This window comes from Herpailurus yagouaroundi, unplaced genomic scaffold, assembly GCF_014898765.1.
Source record: "Herpailurus yagouaroundi ecotype Mexico unplaced genomic scaffold, PumYag 100, whole genome shotgun sequence".
NCBI classification, from domain to species: Eukaryota; Metazoa; Chordata; class Mammalia; order Carnivora; family Felidae; genus Herpailurus; species Herpailurus yagouaroundi.
Genome location: NW_024412391.1, coordinates 86,183,514 through 86,202,247, shown reverse-complemented (window position 1 = coordinate 86,202,247; position 18,734 = coordinate 86,183,514). Strand labels below are relative to the sequence as shown.

General features: G+C 39.4%; 1 protein-coding gene and 1 long non-coding RNA gene across 2 annotated transcripts in view; one reads left to right on the top strand and one right to left on the bottom strand.

The window, feature by feature from the left end:
- POU6F2 (POU class 6 homeobox 2) overlaps positions 1–9,200 on the bottom strand; it is a 470,270-nt gene extending 461,070 nt beyond the window's left edge. Inside the window, exon 1 of the mRNA XM_040471600.1 lies at positions 9,051–9,200. Coding sequence (XP_040327534.1) covers positions 9,051–9,068 — 18 coding nt within the window. The 5' untranslated portion in view covers positions 9,069–9,200. The remainder of the gene's footprint in view (positions 1–9,050) is intronic.
- A 944-nt stretch (positions 9,201–10,144) lies between these two features.
- The window catches only part of LOC121028924 (uncharacterized), a 25,915-nt gene continuing 17,325 nt past the window's right edge, over positions 10,145–18,734 (top strand). The window contains exon 1 of the long non-coding RNA XR_005789502.1: positions 10,145–10,504. This is a non-coding gene — a long non-coding RNA (uncharacterized LOC121028924). The remainder of the gene's footprint in view (positions 10,505–18,734) is intronic.

Below are 18,734 nucleotides of genomic sequence, written 5' to 3'. Positions count from 1 at the left end.
GAAAGAAAGAAAGAAAGAAAGAAAGAAAGAAAGAAAGAAAGAAAGAAGGAAAGAAGGAAGGAATACTGACATAGGCAAAAACATGAATGAATCTCCGGCACTACGCTGTGGGAAAGAAGCAAGACTTAAAAGAGAACTCGCCATACGATTCCATTTAAATGAATCTCTAGAACAGGAAAAACGTAAATTATAATGACAAAATCAAAATAACAGATGCCTCTGAAAGTCTAGGGAGGTTTCTGTGCCCCTGAGAGTGTTCAATGTCTTGGTGGGGATAGTGGTTACATAGGCACACATGTGTGTCAAAACCAATTGAAATGTACATTTGTGTGTTTTATTGTAAAAATGAGGGTGAGAGGTAATCAGGCAATCAGAATTAATGCACCAGAATTAATGCAATCAGAATTAACAGCACCTATAGAGAATACGAATGTAGGAAACAGGACATTAAATACACATATAGATTCAAGCCATTTTAGTGGATTTTTAAAAATTTTTCCAATGCTTATTTATTTTTGAGAGAGACACAGAGAGAGAGAGAGAGAGAGAGAGAGAGAGAGAGCATGAGCAGGGAGGAGCAGAGAGGAAGACACAGAATCAGAATCTGAAGCAGGCTCCAGGCTCTGAGCTGTCAGCCCAGAGCCCGTCACAGGGCTCAAACTCACAAACCCCGAGATCATGGCCTGGGCCGAAGTTGGACACTTAAGTGACTGAGCCACCCAGGCGCCCCCATTTTAGTGGATTTTGAGCTAACATTTTATCCAGAAAAAAAGTTGGGGAGCATCCAGGCACAAAAAATGAGCAATTAGCAAGTAGGGAAAAAGACAAATTAATAAACTGGAAAGCCAGAGAAAAGAATGCAGGAAATAACAAGAAATCATAAAAGAAAAAAAGAACAGAAAAAATTAAAGAAAAGCATTAATCAGAGATATAATAAAGACCTTTTTCCTGAGTTGAAGAAAGTCACAAGACTTTATATCCAAAGGTCTTCTGGGAGCAGGGCAGGATTATTTCTTGAGGGCCCATCTCTTGACATATCCTGACAAATTTCTGAATTCTAAGGGTAAAGATAAAACTATGAATATGTACATTAAAGACGTTAGAACCATTGGTTGCCAGAATTGGATTTTATTTTTTTTTTAATTTTTTTTTTAACGTTTATTTATCTTTGAGACAGAGAGAGAGCATGAACGGGGGAGGGTCAGAGAGAGGGAGACACAGAATATGAAACAGGCTCCAGGCTCTGAGCTGTCAGCACAGAGCCCAACGCAGGGCTCGAACTCACGGACCGCGAGATCATGACCTGAGCTGAAGTCGGCCGCTTAACCGACTGAGCCACCCAGGCGCCCCCAGAATTGGATTTTAGAACTTAATATAAAAATTTTTTAAATGGTTGCCAAATTTTATTTGTGGAAGTAAAATACTTAAAGTATCATCCTCTACTATAACCATTGCCTAATATCATGGAAAGAAAACAGGAAGAATATGTCAAAATTATAGGAATGCCAGTCCTCAAAAATGACAGTATATACATACACGTACACTAATACACACGTTGTCTTTATCTCCTCAATTCTTTATGGGTAAGTCAAAATATTTTCTCACAGGAATCTTCAAAGTAACACTAAAGAATGCAGGAAGATTTCTAGAAATATTTAGCAAAATGAACTATTTTCCTGAAATTCTATTCTTACATAAATCGTTATTTTTCACCTTTTTTAATGCAAGAATTCAATGTGCTTTCTATTTAAAAAAATCACTGAGGCAGATAGGAAGCTACATAAATGTAGCAGAATGAAAGGAATTGTCATATACAGGAGATGTTTGGGGAATAAGACCAATTAAATAAATATTAAGTGTAAGGAATTTCTAACAATATGCTCTTGAAGCTTAGATCAATTATTAAGGAAGGATTTTTGAAAGGAAAGGTAAACTTATTTTTAATAAATTCCAGAGCTAAATATTATATACTTTTTTTTTTACATTTATTTACTTAGTTTCTTTTCTTTTTTTGAGAGAGAGCACAAACAGAGGAGGGGCAGAGAGAGAGGGAGACAGAGAATCCGACACACAGAGCCCAACGTGGGGCCCAAACCCACAAACCTCGAGATCATGACCTGAGCCAAAGTCAGATGCCTAACCAACTGAGCCACCCAGACATTCCTCATATACTTTTATTTATTTTTTTTTAATTTTTTTCAACGTTTTTTATTTATTTTTGGGACAGAGAGAGACAGAGCATGAACGGGGGAGGGGCAGAGAGAGAGGGAGACACAGAATCAGAAACAGGCTCCAGGCTCCGAGCCATCAGCCCAGAGCCCGACACCGGGCTCGAACTCACGGACCGCGAGATTGTGACCTGGCTGAAGTCGGACGCTCAACCGACTGCGCCACCCAGGCGCCCCTCCTCATATACTTTTAATAAAAGATGGCACAACTAGGATGGAGTAAATGAATATTAAAATTCTTATCTTTATCCTGAGATTACGGTGATTATTTGCTGTTAAAAAATTTTGGTCAAGTCGGGGCACCTGGGTGGCTCAGTTGGTTAAGCATCTAACTTCGGCTCAGGCCAAGATTTCATGGTTCCTGATTTTGAGCTCTGTGTTGGGCTCTGTGCTGACGGCTCAGAGCCTGGAGCCTGCTTCAGATTCTGTGTCTCCCTCTCTCTGCCTTTCCTCTGCTCTTGCTCTGTCTGTCTCTCTCTCTCTCTCTCTTTAAAAAAAAAAAGTAAACATTAGAAGAAGATTTTTAAAAAATGGGCCAAGTATATTTTTTACAAAAAGTAATATTCCTCATTAGCAGAAGATAAATGAGATAGAGAACTAAATCAGTAAGAAAAAAAAATTGATCACTCCAAGGAAAGACAGGAAAGAAAAGAAGGAAAGAAGGGATGAAGGAAGGAGGGAAGGGCCACAAAACATAAAAGGTATCAGATAAAAATAAGACCAAGACCAAACAAATCAATTAATGTTGCGAATGGAATGAACAACATTTCTATATAAAAGACGATGACTAAAATTAGGGAAGAAAGGCAAAACCCAGTTCAGAGGCTATTTAAAAGATCATTTTAAATAAAATGATAAATGTTAAGTAGCTGAAGATACGATAAGCAAATGGAAACAAAAGGAAAGCAGGTGGAAATATTACTATTGAAGTAAGGCTGAAACAAAATGCATTAAGGGGGATATTTCATATTTATAAAAGGTACACTCTGCCAAACGGATATGTCAAGAAACTTTATACATTGAAAAAAAACTAATCGCAAAATACATTAGATGAATAATTTTTAGAAATACAATGAGAAACTAACAGAAAGTGCAGTCTTCCGGGAGATAACACGTCTCTTTCAAAATGTGACAGATTAAGCAGATAAAAAATATAGAGTACTTGAATAACACAATTACAGAGTCTGATTTATTGAGGAGAAAGAGTAAGAGAGAAACATTGTATCTAACAGATGTAAAATACATATTATTTTCAAATTTTCATGGAACAGTAATGAAAAAGTCATGGAGAAGATATAAAGACCATCTCAACAAATTCCTCAAGCAGATATACCAGTTAGCCCACACTTTTTCCTCACTGTCATAATTGTGGAAATTAACAGTTCTGCACAGAGTTTGGAAATAAAAGAAATCACACCAATAATAGACTCAGAGGGGTGCCTGGGTGGCTCAGTCGGCTTAGCATCCAACTCTCAGTTTTGGCTCAAGTCATAATCTCACAGTATGATGAATTTGAACCCCATATCAGGCTCTGGACTTACAGTATGGTGCCTGCTTGGGATTCTCTCTATCTCTCTCTCTCTGCCCCTCCCCTGCCCTGCTCACGCTGTCTCTGTCTCTCTCAAAATAAGCAAATGAACTTTAAAAATAAAAATAAAAAAATAATAGACTCAGAAAATAATACGGATGATATCTGATTATTATGTAATAATACCCTGATTAGATATTTGAGTACCTTGAGTAGATTAAAATCATTTTTCTCTTTCTCTTACCATTCTGAATATTTCATCTCACAGCCTGATAAAAAGACTTTATTATTTAATAAGGGTCTGAATGAGGCAGTCCCCTCTGATCCTTGTCAACATTTTTCAAAATGGAGATACTGGCTTCCAAAGTGAAGGATGGGACCCCAGAGTGGGGGCCAACTTTCTTCTGGGGTCTGAGAGGGCACACCCAAACTGCTCAACTATTACTCCTAGTCCCACACAACATGGAGTAAAGTCTGACATAGTTAAGCTGCAGAGGAAAGCCGTGGAAACAACATGTAATAATTATCATATACTTAATTCATAAATACAAATGGGCAACCCACTATTGTCAGATACTTGAGAAAAAACATAGCAAAACAAAAACAAAAAACAAAAGAATACAAATGAACAGGAGTATCCACTGTTGCTGGAGGAAACAGAAATAACTCAGGGAAGAGCAGGGAATCTTAAACTAATTTCAGATGGTTTTTTGAGAGAGTTCAACAGACTATTTCATTCATATAACAAGAACAGGTTGCAATGATAAAAGGAACAGGGTTTGTAAAAATTCATAATATAATTCTTGACATTTAAAAGCTTGATAGAATACTGAATGAAAAAGTCAATGAAATGTTCCAGAATCTAGAAGAAAATGACAAATAAGCAGAAAATATGAAGGATTTCAGCACAATCAATCCAGAAGAACCCACATCTGTCTACTAGTAGTTCTAGAAAGAAGTAGTTAAGAAAAGGGACATGAGCAATTTATCAAAGGAATAAAAGAATGAAATTATCCAAAGATTAAATAAACCAACAAAAAGAATATGTCTTCATTTTGAAAGATTCTATCTGGGGGTGAGCAGAAAGAATGCCGGGAAAAAATCTGAACACATTATTATAAAATTTCAGAATTTTATTTCAAAATTTCAGAATTTTATTTCAAAATTTAGAATCCCAGAATACTGGGATTCTAAAGAAGATCCTAAAAGCTTCCAAAGAGATCACATTTACCTTCAAAGGAAGAAGGACCAAATTGGTTTGAGACATTTCATAAGCAACACTGGATGCCAAAAACATTGGGAAAATGCCTTCATAAGTTCTGAGTGAAAATTATTTTGAGCCTACATTCTAGCTATCAATCAAGAGTGAAGACAAAATGAAGTCGTTTTCAGACATTCAGACTCCCCAAATCCACCATCTACAGATTTGTACAGATTTGAAAGAATTACTTGAAAATGTACTCCAAGAATAACAGCAACAACAAATGAAATTCAAGAGTGAGGAGAATATGAGATTATAAGAAACCACGGCCCAAATAAGGCAGCAAAATGCAAGGAAATTCCAGAAGACAGCCATCCAGCAGATCCTGAAAGTCAGGCTGGAACAGATCTTGAAGCCATGGAAAGGAGTGCTTCAAAAGGAAAAGAATTTTAAGTAATGGATTTCTTAGCACAGGAAGTGAATCTTCTTCAGGAAAAGGCAAAAGCATATTAAAATATTTAGGAAGAAAAATATCTTGCTCCATTGCCCTCCCCACTTCCAACTTTCATTAATTGTATTTCTACTTTTAGTGACACTGCTTTGAAGATATACACGATTGCATGTCTTAACCTATGAAACACTTTATGTTTGTTTTATAGCAAATATTTCAAATACTGGAATGTTTTTCCCCATTTTTAGATTCAACTGATGGATGAATATAAAAAACTTAATTATATAGGCTCACAATCCCCTCTATGATTCCACTAGAGCAAGATATGAATCTGAACTCAGAATTTTACAGATTGTACAAGGATAATACAATGCTTAGAATATATATTAAGTAACACTCCAGCACATTCTGGAACATCACCCTAATTAACATTTCTACAGAAAAAAAAAAATGTAAATAATCTGAACAAACCAGTTCAGGTGAGGTTTTGTGACCAAATAAGTTCAGGTCATTGCCTCAAGCGTGGTTACTCCTGCTAACTGACCTAGAAATTGAACTAAAGAGTGAGCTTGTAAACTCCAAAAGAGCAGTAAGAATCCTTGCAGATTTCCTACTGTGGGAGAAAGTAATGGGAGAAAGAAAGGAAAAAACTGGTGAGACACGGAGACAGAGACACAGCCCCTATAGAATTATTTGAGCCTCAGAGCTTGGACTCATCAATTAGGTGAGGCAGGAATCACCCTCTCTTGCTTAACAGCTTGATTTAAATTTGTCATTTGCAACTGAAAGAGGTCAGACCAATAATGCCCAATGTGGCCATACCAAAGTGGACAAGGGGACATGTGACAGGAGATGAGGTCTCCTGAGCTCTAAGAAGACAGAGACTTTCTCATCATATCCTGATTCCTAGGACTGTGCTTAGCTCATGGTAGGGACTCAAAAAATATTTGTTCATTGGATGAATTATGGCAAATATCATTACATTGTAATTATGTGTTGTTTTTTGTTCTGTTTTTTTGTTTTGTTTTGTTTTTACAATAAACCATAAACTCCTTGAGGGCAAAAACCATGTGTGTTTTTACTTTTATCCTAAGCATTCAATAAAATGCCTACCACTTGTTAAAAGCTGAACAAATATCCATTGATTAGTTGGTGAGTGAATAAATGAATGAATGAAGTGAATGAACGAATCAAGAAACAAATGAATAAGCAAATTAATCTGTTTCCTAAAACTACCTTCCACATTTGAATTTAATCTCTTCCTACTTTATATCGTAAGGGATATACATATAATCAGAGCAACAGGTATGATCAACAGTCTTCATAATATTTTTTTCAATAGAAGAAAATAGATTTGAAGAACAATAAGTTATTAGGCATCCGAATATTTTCTAAATTCTGCTTGTCAACGAAATAGAACATCCTGACAATGAACTAATATAGTGTTCTAAATTCAATGCCTTTTTAAAATTCCATAAGTAAACAAGCTAAATACTGTCAGCAGTCATCTGAATGGGAACCACAAAGAGGGAGACAATAATGTATCCCCATACATCATCCTTCTGCCAAAAGGCTCTTGAACCCCACTAACGAAAAAAAAAGCACTAGACAGAAGGAAGCAATAGCTTTATGGAAATAATTCAGCCTCTTGTCAATCGGAAACTAAGAATGAGGCAGGGCCCACCATTTATTAAACCAGGGATATATTTTTATTGCCTTTTGTGAAAAAGAGCTCTCCAACATTTGTGAGATGGTGCTCTACATGATCCTCAAAGTTCAGAGGAAGTCCAGAAAACAAAAACAAAACCCTGCAGTTTCCTTTCGAGGACGAAAGCAATAGTGACCAGATAGAGGGCTGCAAAAGAATAAAAATAAATTGACAAAGCATGACAACTCTACAATTCAGCTTCCTCTGAATCCACAAGATTCCATACACAGTAGTTTAATGGGATTCATCAGACGAATTAAGACTTGCCTTATGCATTAACGTGTCATAATACAACTCCTCAATAATGCCATCTTCACATTACCCAAGGCACAGAAGGGTTTTTTTATATTAAAAATTGCTGAACGATGTCTAAAATTTATTATTTCTGGAAAACTAATTTTATCCATTTTTTTTCAGTATGCTCACCTTAAAGCATCTACCCTTGTGAAAACATGCTTTCCCAATTAGCTGAAAGAGAACTCAGTGCCACCTGCCATTTCCACTGGCCCATCTGAAATAACTTCCTGTGGGGAAATGTTCATTTAAAGTAGCTCTGCTGACCTGCCAGCATCAGGTTATATTTCTCCAAAAGTTTGGCTGGGAAACACTGGCTTTTAAATAATTGCTTAAGGAAACTCCCAAGAGATCCACAGTTAATGGTCCCATAATGAGTCTCTTCTTCTGGCAAGAAAAGTTATTTCTGCAACATCCATATTTGATTTTCTGGAAAATCTATAGTAGCCTAAGCTTCACGCATGAGCCACTATAGGCTTATTATAAGCCTACAGTTTTTCTCTCGCGGTGCATGTTGGACGCTCCCCATTGCTCTGGGGCGGAAAATCCAGAAACAAAGTAACTTGACAAGCTGAGTACATAAATTAAGTGCATAAATTCTTTACAAATAGGGCTCTTGATAGTACATTTAAAGTACAAATAGTAGTTGTACAGCACACCCAAGGAGTTTGTTTTCCAAACGAATGAAATGGTGCTGGAGAGGTGACATATCAGAATTATTTCCCCCACTCGTTGACCTGCAATGGTGCCACATTCTTAATGTTTTTAGCCAAACACTGTTATTGGAAAGAAGGAGCAAGGTTTTACATAAATGCTGCCTCCTTCAAGCTATGAACCACTGTGAAATAGCATTATCATGACAAGCTCTCTTGATTATATTATCTCCAGGCTCTAAAACTCTATAGACCAAGACATTTTGAACAGTTGTCCCATTTTAGAGAAGCAAACATCTAATATAAAAAGAAGAAAAAGAACTAGAAAGCTGCAGACAAGTTCTGCCCCCAGATCCATCAGCATTGACCCGGGTCTCCCTTAAACACAAGCCTTTTGTACCTTCGAGGCTGAGGACATTCAGTTGAAGTTTTCTTCCCGCCTCCTCCCGAACGAAGCTATCAGTATCACTGACCTAAACCCCCGAACACATGTTGGGCTTTCCAGATACAAATGCGTATCTAAATTCAAGTGTAAAGTAATACCCAAAGATCTATAGTACCTTTACTCATAAAAGCCACACCCTCTTGATCTTATTCTTTAAAATGAGATATAAAAATAGCAAATAAAAGTTCCAAAGGGGGCCATCTATAAGCAGTTTGAATTTAGAATATGAGCTAATAGTCAAGTGTATAAACAACAGGTACTCAAAGTAGGTGTTCGGTGAAATAAACCACAATGTCTCCCACGGACGCAGAACTAACCAGAGGCGGGAAACGGTAATGAATTAAGGAACAATTCTGACAAATAAGAAAGCCAACCTTTGAGAGAAACAGCAGATCAGAGCACAAAGGGGATCTTAGGATCTCACTCATTTCACTAAAGAAAACACCATAAGGCTTTCTCCCAGATTTATACAGCAAACCCTCAGATGACAGTTTTGTGGAAATTTTCCTATTGGCAGGCATTTTGAAAAATCAACAAAATACCTGAAGAAGAGCATTCATTTGCCACTTCCTCTTGGATCATTATAAGAACATTCTCTCAGCGTCTTGACAGTAAACAGCAAACAGGGTAACACAACCCCAGAGAGTTCATGCCTAGAAGAAAACCCCAACATTTGATTTAAACGATGGCATTGCAAAGAAAACTTAGCTGAAGTGACACACATAGTTTTTATAGAACTTGGCAGACGGAACACTTAACAACCTAGTTCTAACTCTGACTCAGCCACAGATCTCCCAGGGAACTATATGAAACAAAACAAAACAAAACAACACAAAACAAAACAAAAAGCCCTAATGTCAGTCCTTTGACTGCATCTCCAAACAAAGGAAAAGTAATTAGGAAGGTGTGGTTTGTAGATTTTTGTGGGGGGTTTTGTTTGTTTTTTGTTTTTGTTTTGTTTTGATTTGTTCTTAACAAATCTGGGCTCTGTTATTAATAGCCAGGACGAGGAATTTGGAAACGTGATCAGATTTAATACGTTTATGGATGCCCCTGACCCCCCACACTTTCAAAGTGGACTTCCCACCTCTTGTCACGTCCCCGAAACCACAGAAATGCTGGTACAGGGTTCCTGTCCTTTACAGATTATTTTTCAGGTGGAAAAATCTGTGATTGTGCCTTCCACCATTAAATATTGTCCCAAGTGCCCACCAGACATTGAATAAATATTAATTTGGGTAAGGATATCTGTGTAAATGCTTCTTTTCCACTGGATGCCAAGACGTGATGAGGAGCTCCAATTATTCTTGAATATAAACCTAAACTTGCAGAGACCCAATGGATCCTTTGGAAGAGAAAGCCACTCTTGACGTCATTGTTAAGTGGCCTCATAAAAGTCTGTGCCAAAACAGAGAAGAATCTCAACACTCAACACCAAACCGGGGAGTTGTCCATTTGCCCGCATTTGTACTTGGTCAGCCCTGGCTCACATTCACTTCAGGAGCCAAACAAACAATAACAAAAACCCCTACCGCCGTCGGTCAAGATGACACGCGGCTTATCAGCCAAACCTGGGCACGTGTTCCTCCCTCTTCCCCAAAAAGCATTCGCAGTAAACCTCCACGCAGACAAAAAGCCTCCGTGTCCCCACTGCTTTTGTGTACTGTGGCAGGAAGCAGTCGTCGGCTGCATTCGTGGAAAATAACAACTGCAGACACAAGCCATAATGTTCCAGTGGAAATCAAACTCTGAGAAATTTTTTAAATGTTTTCAACACATCAGCATGAAGCATCGACCTAGTTGGAATCACTTAGATCTAAAGCGAATGCACTGATTGTTTTCACAGCAGGCTTTTCTTCTCGGAGCTGAGACGGGCGCACTGGCGCGGGTGGCCCGGAAAGGTTTCCAGCCCCCTGCCTCGGTCTGCTATAGCCTGTGACTCGATCAATACCGGGGTGAGCCGCAGAGGAAGCTCAGGGAAGATTATGAAGATGAGGTGAGTGACAGAATTACCTTACAGGATTTGTTCTTTCTCTCACCTTGAATCTCATCTGCCTCGGACAGAGATGGAACACCATCAGGGTGCAGACTAAAAGGAAAGGTGGACGGGGGCAGGGGGGGAGGCGGTGAAGGGCATTAGACATCACGTGAGCCGAGAGCCTGGCCATTGTGTTTCTTTCCATGTTATAACCATCAGGAAAAGACAAGTCCTCTAGCAACTGGGGGGTGGGGGGGCGCCCCTGGTGATCTTGAAGGCCTGGCTTGCGGGGGCCTGGCACACACAGGTGCACAATAATTGGCAGCCATGATTTTCAGTATCTTGTTATTACTGTTAACACAATTACTCTTCCGTTTTTACCTTTTTACCCCAGGCAGGTACCATTCATGTAAATATCACACATAAAGTGCCTACTTTCCAGTTAAAACCATGGGATGGGATATAGTCGGGATCAGACGCGTTTAGCTGCCCCTGACCAGTCACCCATTTATTGAGGGCCTCCTCTGTACCAGGCGCTGCCAGCCCACAGTTCTCTTCCCCTAAGCCAGAGGTCCAAGGACGCCCAAGCGATTGGGTCAGTTCATACAGTGGGTTTGTCCGGCAGCTGAACCGGGCACTGAGGTGAATACAGCTGATTCGTATTCCATTTGTATGGAAGTATGTAAGCAAGTCTTTAGGAAACTCTCCTGTGGCTTCCTGATGTGTTTGAACTCTCCTGATCAATTGCACTGAGTTGGTAACGTGTCTAATAATCATATTAACAATAATACGTCCAAGCTATAACCAGTTAGACAATCCAATAGTCCAACCCTGAAGCTTGAGATTTCTTTGAATTTCTCTAGAGTTTAGACAGTGTCTGAGAAATTCAATGGTATTATTTGCTATTGTTTACTTGAGCCACTGGATGAACACAGAGAAAAAGTAACATGTTTCCAGGGTTATTTTCACCAAAACATCTGAATGATTCCTTTCTGGGTCATCTTGTTCTGACTTTTTTTTTTTAATATAATAATGTTTATATATTTCATTTTAAAGGGGATACCTGGTCATTGAAAAATGAAGAAACGTGATTCCCCACACCTAGAAATTGCCGCGGCCCAAATTATGGTTATTTATTTGTGGTCTTTTCTCCTACACACATACATTTTTGCTTTTACACAATTCTTATTTTACTACATAAACTAATTTTTTCCACATAACATGATGAATTATAATGGTTATTCAATTTCTTTGAAAATGTAATTTTAATGTCACACGATCTATTACCTTTAATATATTTAAGCACTGTCCTCTTTTAAGACACCAGATCTTTCCTTTTTTGTATGTGAATGCTAATATAAAGCAACAAAAGAGAACACAGTTTGTTCACCCAAATCTCTGATTATTTTCGAAATGGCTAGGAATACCAGGCCAAGGGCCAAAACAAGTAAATGTTTTGTTTGTAGTTTATTTCTAAACTATCCCTTTTCACTGAAATTTCAGAATTTAGGAAAAGAAAAAACAGAAAATTTTCTCAAAATATCCCACTCTTAAAAGATTAACATCTTATTATTATCTTGATGGCCTTTGTAGGCATATAAAATTATGTATACATGCATCTTATGTTTTCATAGTATAATATAGATTTCATAATATAAAATTAAGCACTTAGTATAAAATTAGTTTTATAACTCGCTTTTTCCAGTTAACAAAATAACTGAGATTCTTTCCATGTCCTTAAATCTCAAATTCAGAAACAAAAGATAAATAAAATGTGCTGGTTTTCCATAAGTGCTCTGCCATAGATAATGAGTAAGAGTGCATATAATTAACAGCAACTCAGCCAATTTTAAAACACCATCTCTTGTGATGCGACTTAGCATTAATAACCTGCTCCTCAATGAAACCTTCACATGTCGATGCTAAGGATGATTTGGTAGGAGAAGAAGGAGAAGGAAAAGAGGGAAGAGCATATGGCAGGGAAGGAGGAGATAACCATCAGGAAATATTCAGAAATTCTCCCTGAAGAGAAAAATAAACTTAGTGCATTATAGAAATTGATCAAATCAATAAATTAACAAAACCGCAGGTCAGTAATTAGTTTCCTGCCCCCAAAATGTTATTTTTTTCCCTAATACTTGTCAATCATTGACCTCAAGGCAAAGGTAGTACGGTATTAAGAAACTGTTTTCGGGGTGCCTGGGTGGCTCAGACGGTTAAGCATCCGACTTCGGCTCAGGTCATGATCTCACAGCCCGTGAGTTTGAGCCCCGCATTGGGCTCTGTGCTGACAGCTCGGAGCCTGGAGCCCGTTTCAGATTCTGTGTCTCCCTCTCTCTGACCCTCCCCCGTTCATGCTCTGTCTCTCTCTGTCTCAAAAATAAATAAACATTAAAAATAAATACATAAAAAGAAAGAAACTGTTGTCAAAACTCCTGGATTTTGCCTACAGAAGAACAGGATGAGAGTAGTCACTCTGTTTTGTTTTGTTTTGTTTTCTATGATTCATCAGCTACAAAAGAAAATACAAAAGTTGCAGAATTATTGCTTGGTCTAGGTATAGTTTTGAGGGTATGTTGTTCCCAGGCAAAGGTAAGATTAGATAAGTTATATAATATTATTCTAATTGTTATTATTTCTAGGTCTTCTTTGGCAAAATGTCAAAGCGTAACATTTGATGTAGCTCCGTTGTTTTTACCATAGAGTAGTTTTAATCCTCATCATGGCTCCTAATCCCTATCACCACTATGATCTCCATCACCGTCATCATTATCACATCACCACCACCAACTCCACCATCATTTCTACCATCAGCATCATCCCCATCTCTTTTTACCCCATCGCCATCCCTGTTCTCCACAAGATGACCACCCAACCTTCAGAACTTAGCTTAAACGCGGCCTTCCCCTAACCCCTCATCGAAAGTAGGTTTTACACCTCCAATCATATTTCACCATCTTAGCAAAATTTTTTATTCCCATCTTGGTAGTTACTACAGTTTAGTATTTTTCTTTCTTTTTCACTGGTTTTTCATTTCTTTCCTTATGTACACAGAAATCTAGATGAGGACGATGACCACAATCATCTCGGTTATCATTCTCTCTCATACGTTATGTAGTGCCTGGCCCATAGCCAGTACCCGATAAAAATCACATGAATTAATTAATCAATCATCACTGAACTGTCTTCAGCTCTGATTATGAACTCTAACCTAATGCAAAAAAAAAAAAAAAAAAAAAAGACAGAAAGAAAAGGAGAAGAAAAAAACCAAAACTGGCTGTGATGCAAAATGATCTTTCTAGTATCTTTTGTCTCAGTACGGGAATTGAGTGCTACTAGACCCATAAGCGGTCATTTTTAAACTGTCTGCAAACCATACAGGCACTAACAAGTTCAAGCATTGCATAAGGGCAGAGGAAGTGGCCTTTTATGTGGTATGGGTTGAGGGGGTGAGTGAACTATTCACCCAGAGACATCTCTCCCACCTACCCAATGTGAAATCTCTATCATCACATTAATATTGAAGGTTAATATACTATAATACCATGAAATTCCTTTTAAACTATAAATGAACTATAAATGCTATGTGGTAGTTCACATATTAACACTTATGTGTAAATTTATTTATCAGTCTATTCAAACAAAGAATATGGAACATGTCATTTTTGACTTATATCAGAGGATATTAAGACTTCCTTTAATACCACACCCCCACCAGCACACTGCCCCCTTTCCTTGGCTTTCTGTTCATAAAGCTGAATTACAAGAAGAACTAATGAGCACCTGGGTGGCTCAACAGCTTAAGTCTCTGACTTTTGATTTCACCTCAGATCATGATCTCAGGGTCATGAGGTCGAGCCCTGTGTCGAGCCCATGCTCTGCATGGAGCCACCTTAAGATTGTGTCTCTCCCTCTCTCTCTCTGCTCCTTCCCCACTCTCCCTGTCTCTCTCTCTCTCTCTCTTTCTCTCTCTCTCTCTCAAAATAAAATAAATAAATACAAGAAGAACTAAGATGAAGTGTAGTTATTTTTCTTGGCTTCAAGAAACTGTCAAAATTTTTGTGATTATGAACAGAAAAAGAAAAGTTATGGTATCTACTTTAGGCAAACAAAGCCATTATCTTTCATCTTTGGTTGCACAAGGAGAAGAAAACATATTTGTTCTATGTCATTGTCTCTAGGACCTTCTCACATAACCAGACCATCTCTTGAATTGATCCCTTTTTTCAAAATACACATATAATATAAAAGTACCCCCGACAAAATAATAGTAAGTATAAAAGTGGCCTTTAGAAATATTAATGCCTGGGTGGCTCAGTCAGTTGAGCGTCCGATTTCAGCTCAGGTCGCGATCTCATGGTTTTTGAGTTCGACCCCATCAGGCTCCCCGCTGATGGTGCAGAGCCTGCTTGGGATTCTGTCTCTCCTTCTCTCTACCCCACTTGTGCAAATGCTCTCTCCCAAAATAAACAAGCTTAAAAAACTTTTAATATAAAAAAGAAATATTAATGTCATAGTGCTACTAGCAAAAAGGCTATTTAGCACAGATTTGTCATTATAACTAAAACATATGTTTGTAACTGGATGTGTCTACCAAATTGGGGGGCCAGGGTCAGGGGGAGAGAGTTAGGCATGGAAAGGTCATGCGATGAATGTTACCTCTTCATAGGCTAGGATGGCTAGCAAGGGCTTATTTTAGATGGGAAAAAGCCTGTGGTTCCCAAAACAACTGTAAGTTAACCAGTTACATATATAGTATATTACGACATGAAAGTTGACACCACATACAGAAATACTAAATACCACATATGCTCGAGGGGTACAAGTTATAGTTGCTAGGGGAGCTGTAAGTTCCGAATGGCAATAAAAATGGAGGAACAACCACCTGCACAGCCTTGGATCATGCCTTTATGGAAACCCTATGCATTCATACGCTTGACAAATCCTTATTGAGTGCCTACTATGTGTAAAGCATTGTGTTAGAGGCTGTGGGAAAATATGGCCCTTGCCTCAAATAGCTTATAAGCAAATATATCCAGTGGGACTGCACAGATCGACAAAGAATGGGGAATTCCTTCGTCTGGCTAGAGTGCAGAAACCTTCCACAACATTCTTCAAATGTCACGTGGAGAAGTCTGTAAAGCGGAAATGTTATTAGAATCGACCCCCAAATGCCCACTACTTCAACTCTGTCACCTGTCTCCTATAGATAACCCTCTAATGCCCATTACTGAGCTTTCCACCATTGGGTCTTTAAGCATAACGGTCCACCTTTCTTCCCTTGCTTCCTTCCAACTCACCCTTCAACAACTAACACAATTAACGTCAAAGCATGCTTACTGCCTAAATGTTTCTCACATTCCCCTTGCATTAAAAATACTTTACAGAGCCTCTCAATGCTTATTTATACATGTTCAGATCTTCTAATGTATTTCTATGTGTCCCATGAAATCTCAATAAATATCAAAATGTACCTATGTCTAGATATACGTATGTTTTTTGAACATGAGACATGTTACGTATCACGTAAGCTCCCTCTCTCTTTGGGAGTGCCTGCAACCCCATCTCCCTGAGTTGTTAAAATTCACTCTAGCACACCTTAATCACTTAAGACAGCTCAAGCTAGAATGTACCTGATAAAGAATATGGGAGAAGATTCCTTCCCTGACTCCTAACCTCAGGACGTTTCAGGGTCTAGGCGATGTCACGGGTAATTTATTAACTGAGATGAGTGGTAGAGCAATACATAACTACATACATTGTTCACATGATTGTTCGGGGTGGGGGTGGGGGCAGGCAGGGGTGGAGAGGGGGAGGGAAGGAGGAAAATAGAAAAGACTCAATCATTATAAACATGGACAGAGGGGCGCCTGGGTGGCTCAGTCACTTAAGCGTCCAACCCAGCTCAGGTCATGATCTCATGGTTCGTGGGTTCGAGCCCTGCATCAGGCTCTGTGCTGACAACTCAGAGCCTGGAGTCTGCTTCAGATTCTGTGTCCCTCTCTCACTCTGCCCCTCCCCTGCTCGTGCTTTGTCTCTCTGTCTCTCTCTCTCAAGAGTAAATAAATGTTTAAAAAATTTTCAATAAATAAAAAGTGGAAGAGAAAATAGGATATAAAGTTAATCTTGCAAAGAACAATCTCTGTTTCACACATTTTTCCAAGCCAGTAAGATATTATGCTTGGGGGCCAATCAGATGTGGCCTAAAAGCCATGACATAATGCCCAGACAACGGGGTCTTTCTCACCCAGGTTTGGCCACTGACCTTGGTCCAATCATTCCATCTCTTTGAGCAAAACAAGGGACTTGGGTCAGCTGGACTTGATGACTTCTTTCTTCTACAACGTCTAAAACCATGTGAAATGTATACTTCTGTAGAGGAGGACCTTATCATATCTGCTCACGTGTGTCCATACCCGCTGTCCATGCCATAAAAGCTGGGATCTTGTATTCCCAGGGCCTAAAACTTTGCTTAACCAGTATCCCCAAATACTTACCAAATGACTAAATTGTTTTCACTATATGCAATACATTTGTGTTCGGTGGGTCTTGGTTTAAGGCTGTATGTTTAGTGTTGGCACCACAGCGTATAGCAAGGACAACCCCTGAGAGGTTACCATCAAAGGGGAAGTAGAACACATGTTTACAATAATCCTAACACAAAACAGAAGGTGGATGCCAAAAGGAGGCACAACGTGTTCTCAGGGTTCAGATGGTTAGGCCAGTGGGCAAAGGCTTCCTGGAGGAGCTGTTGTTTCAGAAGAATGAACGGCATTTAAATAAACAGAAATTTGGTGCAAAGTCAAAGGCATGGAGGAAAGAAACTGCAGATGTTTGAGAAAAGGAAGTAATAGTCTAGTTCATCTAGACTAGACTTTAGAGTCCTGGTGGGTGCAATGAAAGAACACAAACGAACTTGAAAAGAGGGTGGGGCCCCTATGACCTCATCACCAAGTCTTTGAACCATGGAATGTTTTGGGGGGTGGGGGGGGCGGCGGGGAGAGTCCACTGAGAGATGTGTCATAAATAAATTATCCAATATTTTGGCTTAGTAGTGGATTCTACACCCCAAAGTTTCCACTGAGGCACCAGGAGCTACCATGGAGGACAATGTCAGCACAGAGCAGGTGGGAATCTGGGTTCCTCCCCAACTTCCATCAGAGCTCCACTGCCTTTGTCTGCTGTACATTTAGGGCTTTCATGTAAAATGTATTTGAAAGTAGAAATGTTTGAAGGCCACTGATGTGGAACGGAGAGACTAGAGGGTAGTTGTTAGTTCAGCAGTCCAGGTGAGAGGAACAAAAGTCTGAAAGAGAGGGAGGAAGCAAGACTAGACAAAGAGATTTCCAACCCAGGTAGATCCTATGAGCTCCGTCCATTCATTAAATGTGGGAGGTGAGGGAGAGGGAAGAGCCAAGGTGAATGGAAGGCTGGGCCTACTCCGCAGATATAAGTAGGTCAAGAGGAACAAACACAGAGTCAGACTGCCTGAGTTTGAATCCCAGCTCAGCTGCTTACTTCTATTGAGTCAGATACACACATAAAGTTAAGAACACTATCTGGCACACAGTAAGAGTTTAATAAGTGCTCATCCTTATTCTCTTAGGTGGAGTGGGTTTGTAGGAAAGACTTGTTTAGGCTCCAACATGATGCTGGTAAGGGGAAAACCAAGTATCCAGGTAGATATGGTCAACAGATACACAGAGAAATGCTAGTTGAAGTTACTGAAGGTGATGAGAATATAGAAGAATATAGAGGAGAACCAAGGATTGAATCTTGGGGAATGCCTGTTTCGGGAAAGCAGAACAAATAAGCAGCAAGTTAAATAGAATGAGGGGTGAGAAAACTAAGAATATAAGGTTAGGGTCAAGAAAGCCAAGTTGTGGGGCACCTGGGTGGCTCAGTCAGTTAAGCGCCGACTTCGGCTCAGGTCACGATCTCGCGGTTCGTGAGTTCAAGCCCCGCATTGGGCTCTGTGCTGACAGCTCGGAGCCTGGAACCTGCTTCAGATTCTGTCTCTCTCTCTCTCTCACTCTCTCTCTCTCTCTCTCTCTCTCTCTCTCTCTCTGCCCCTCCCCCACTCATGCTCTGTCTCTCAAAAATAAACAAACATTTTTTTAAAAATTTATTTTTGGGGCGCCTGGGTGGCGCAGTCGGTTAAGCGTCCGACTTCAGCCAGGTCACGGTCTCGCGGTCCGTGGGTTCGAGCCCCGCGTCAGGCTCTGGGCTGATGGCTCGGAGCCTGGAG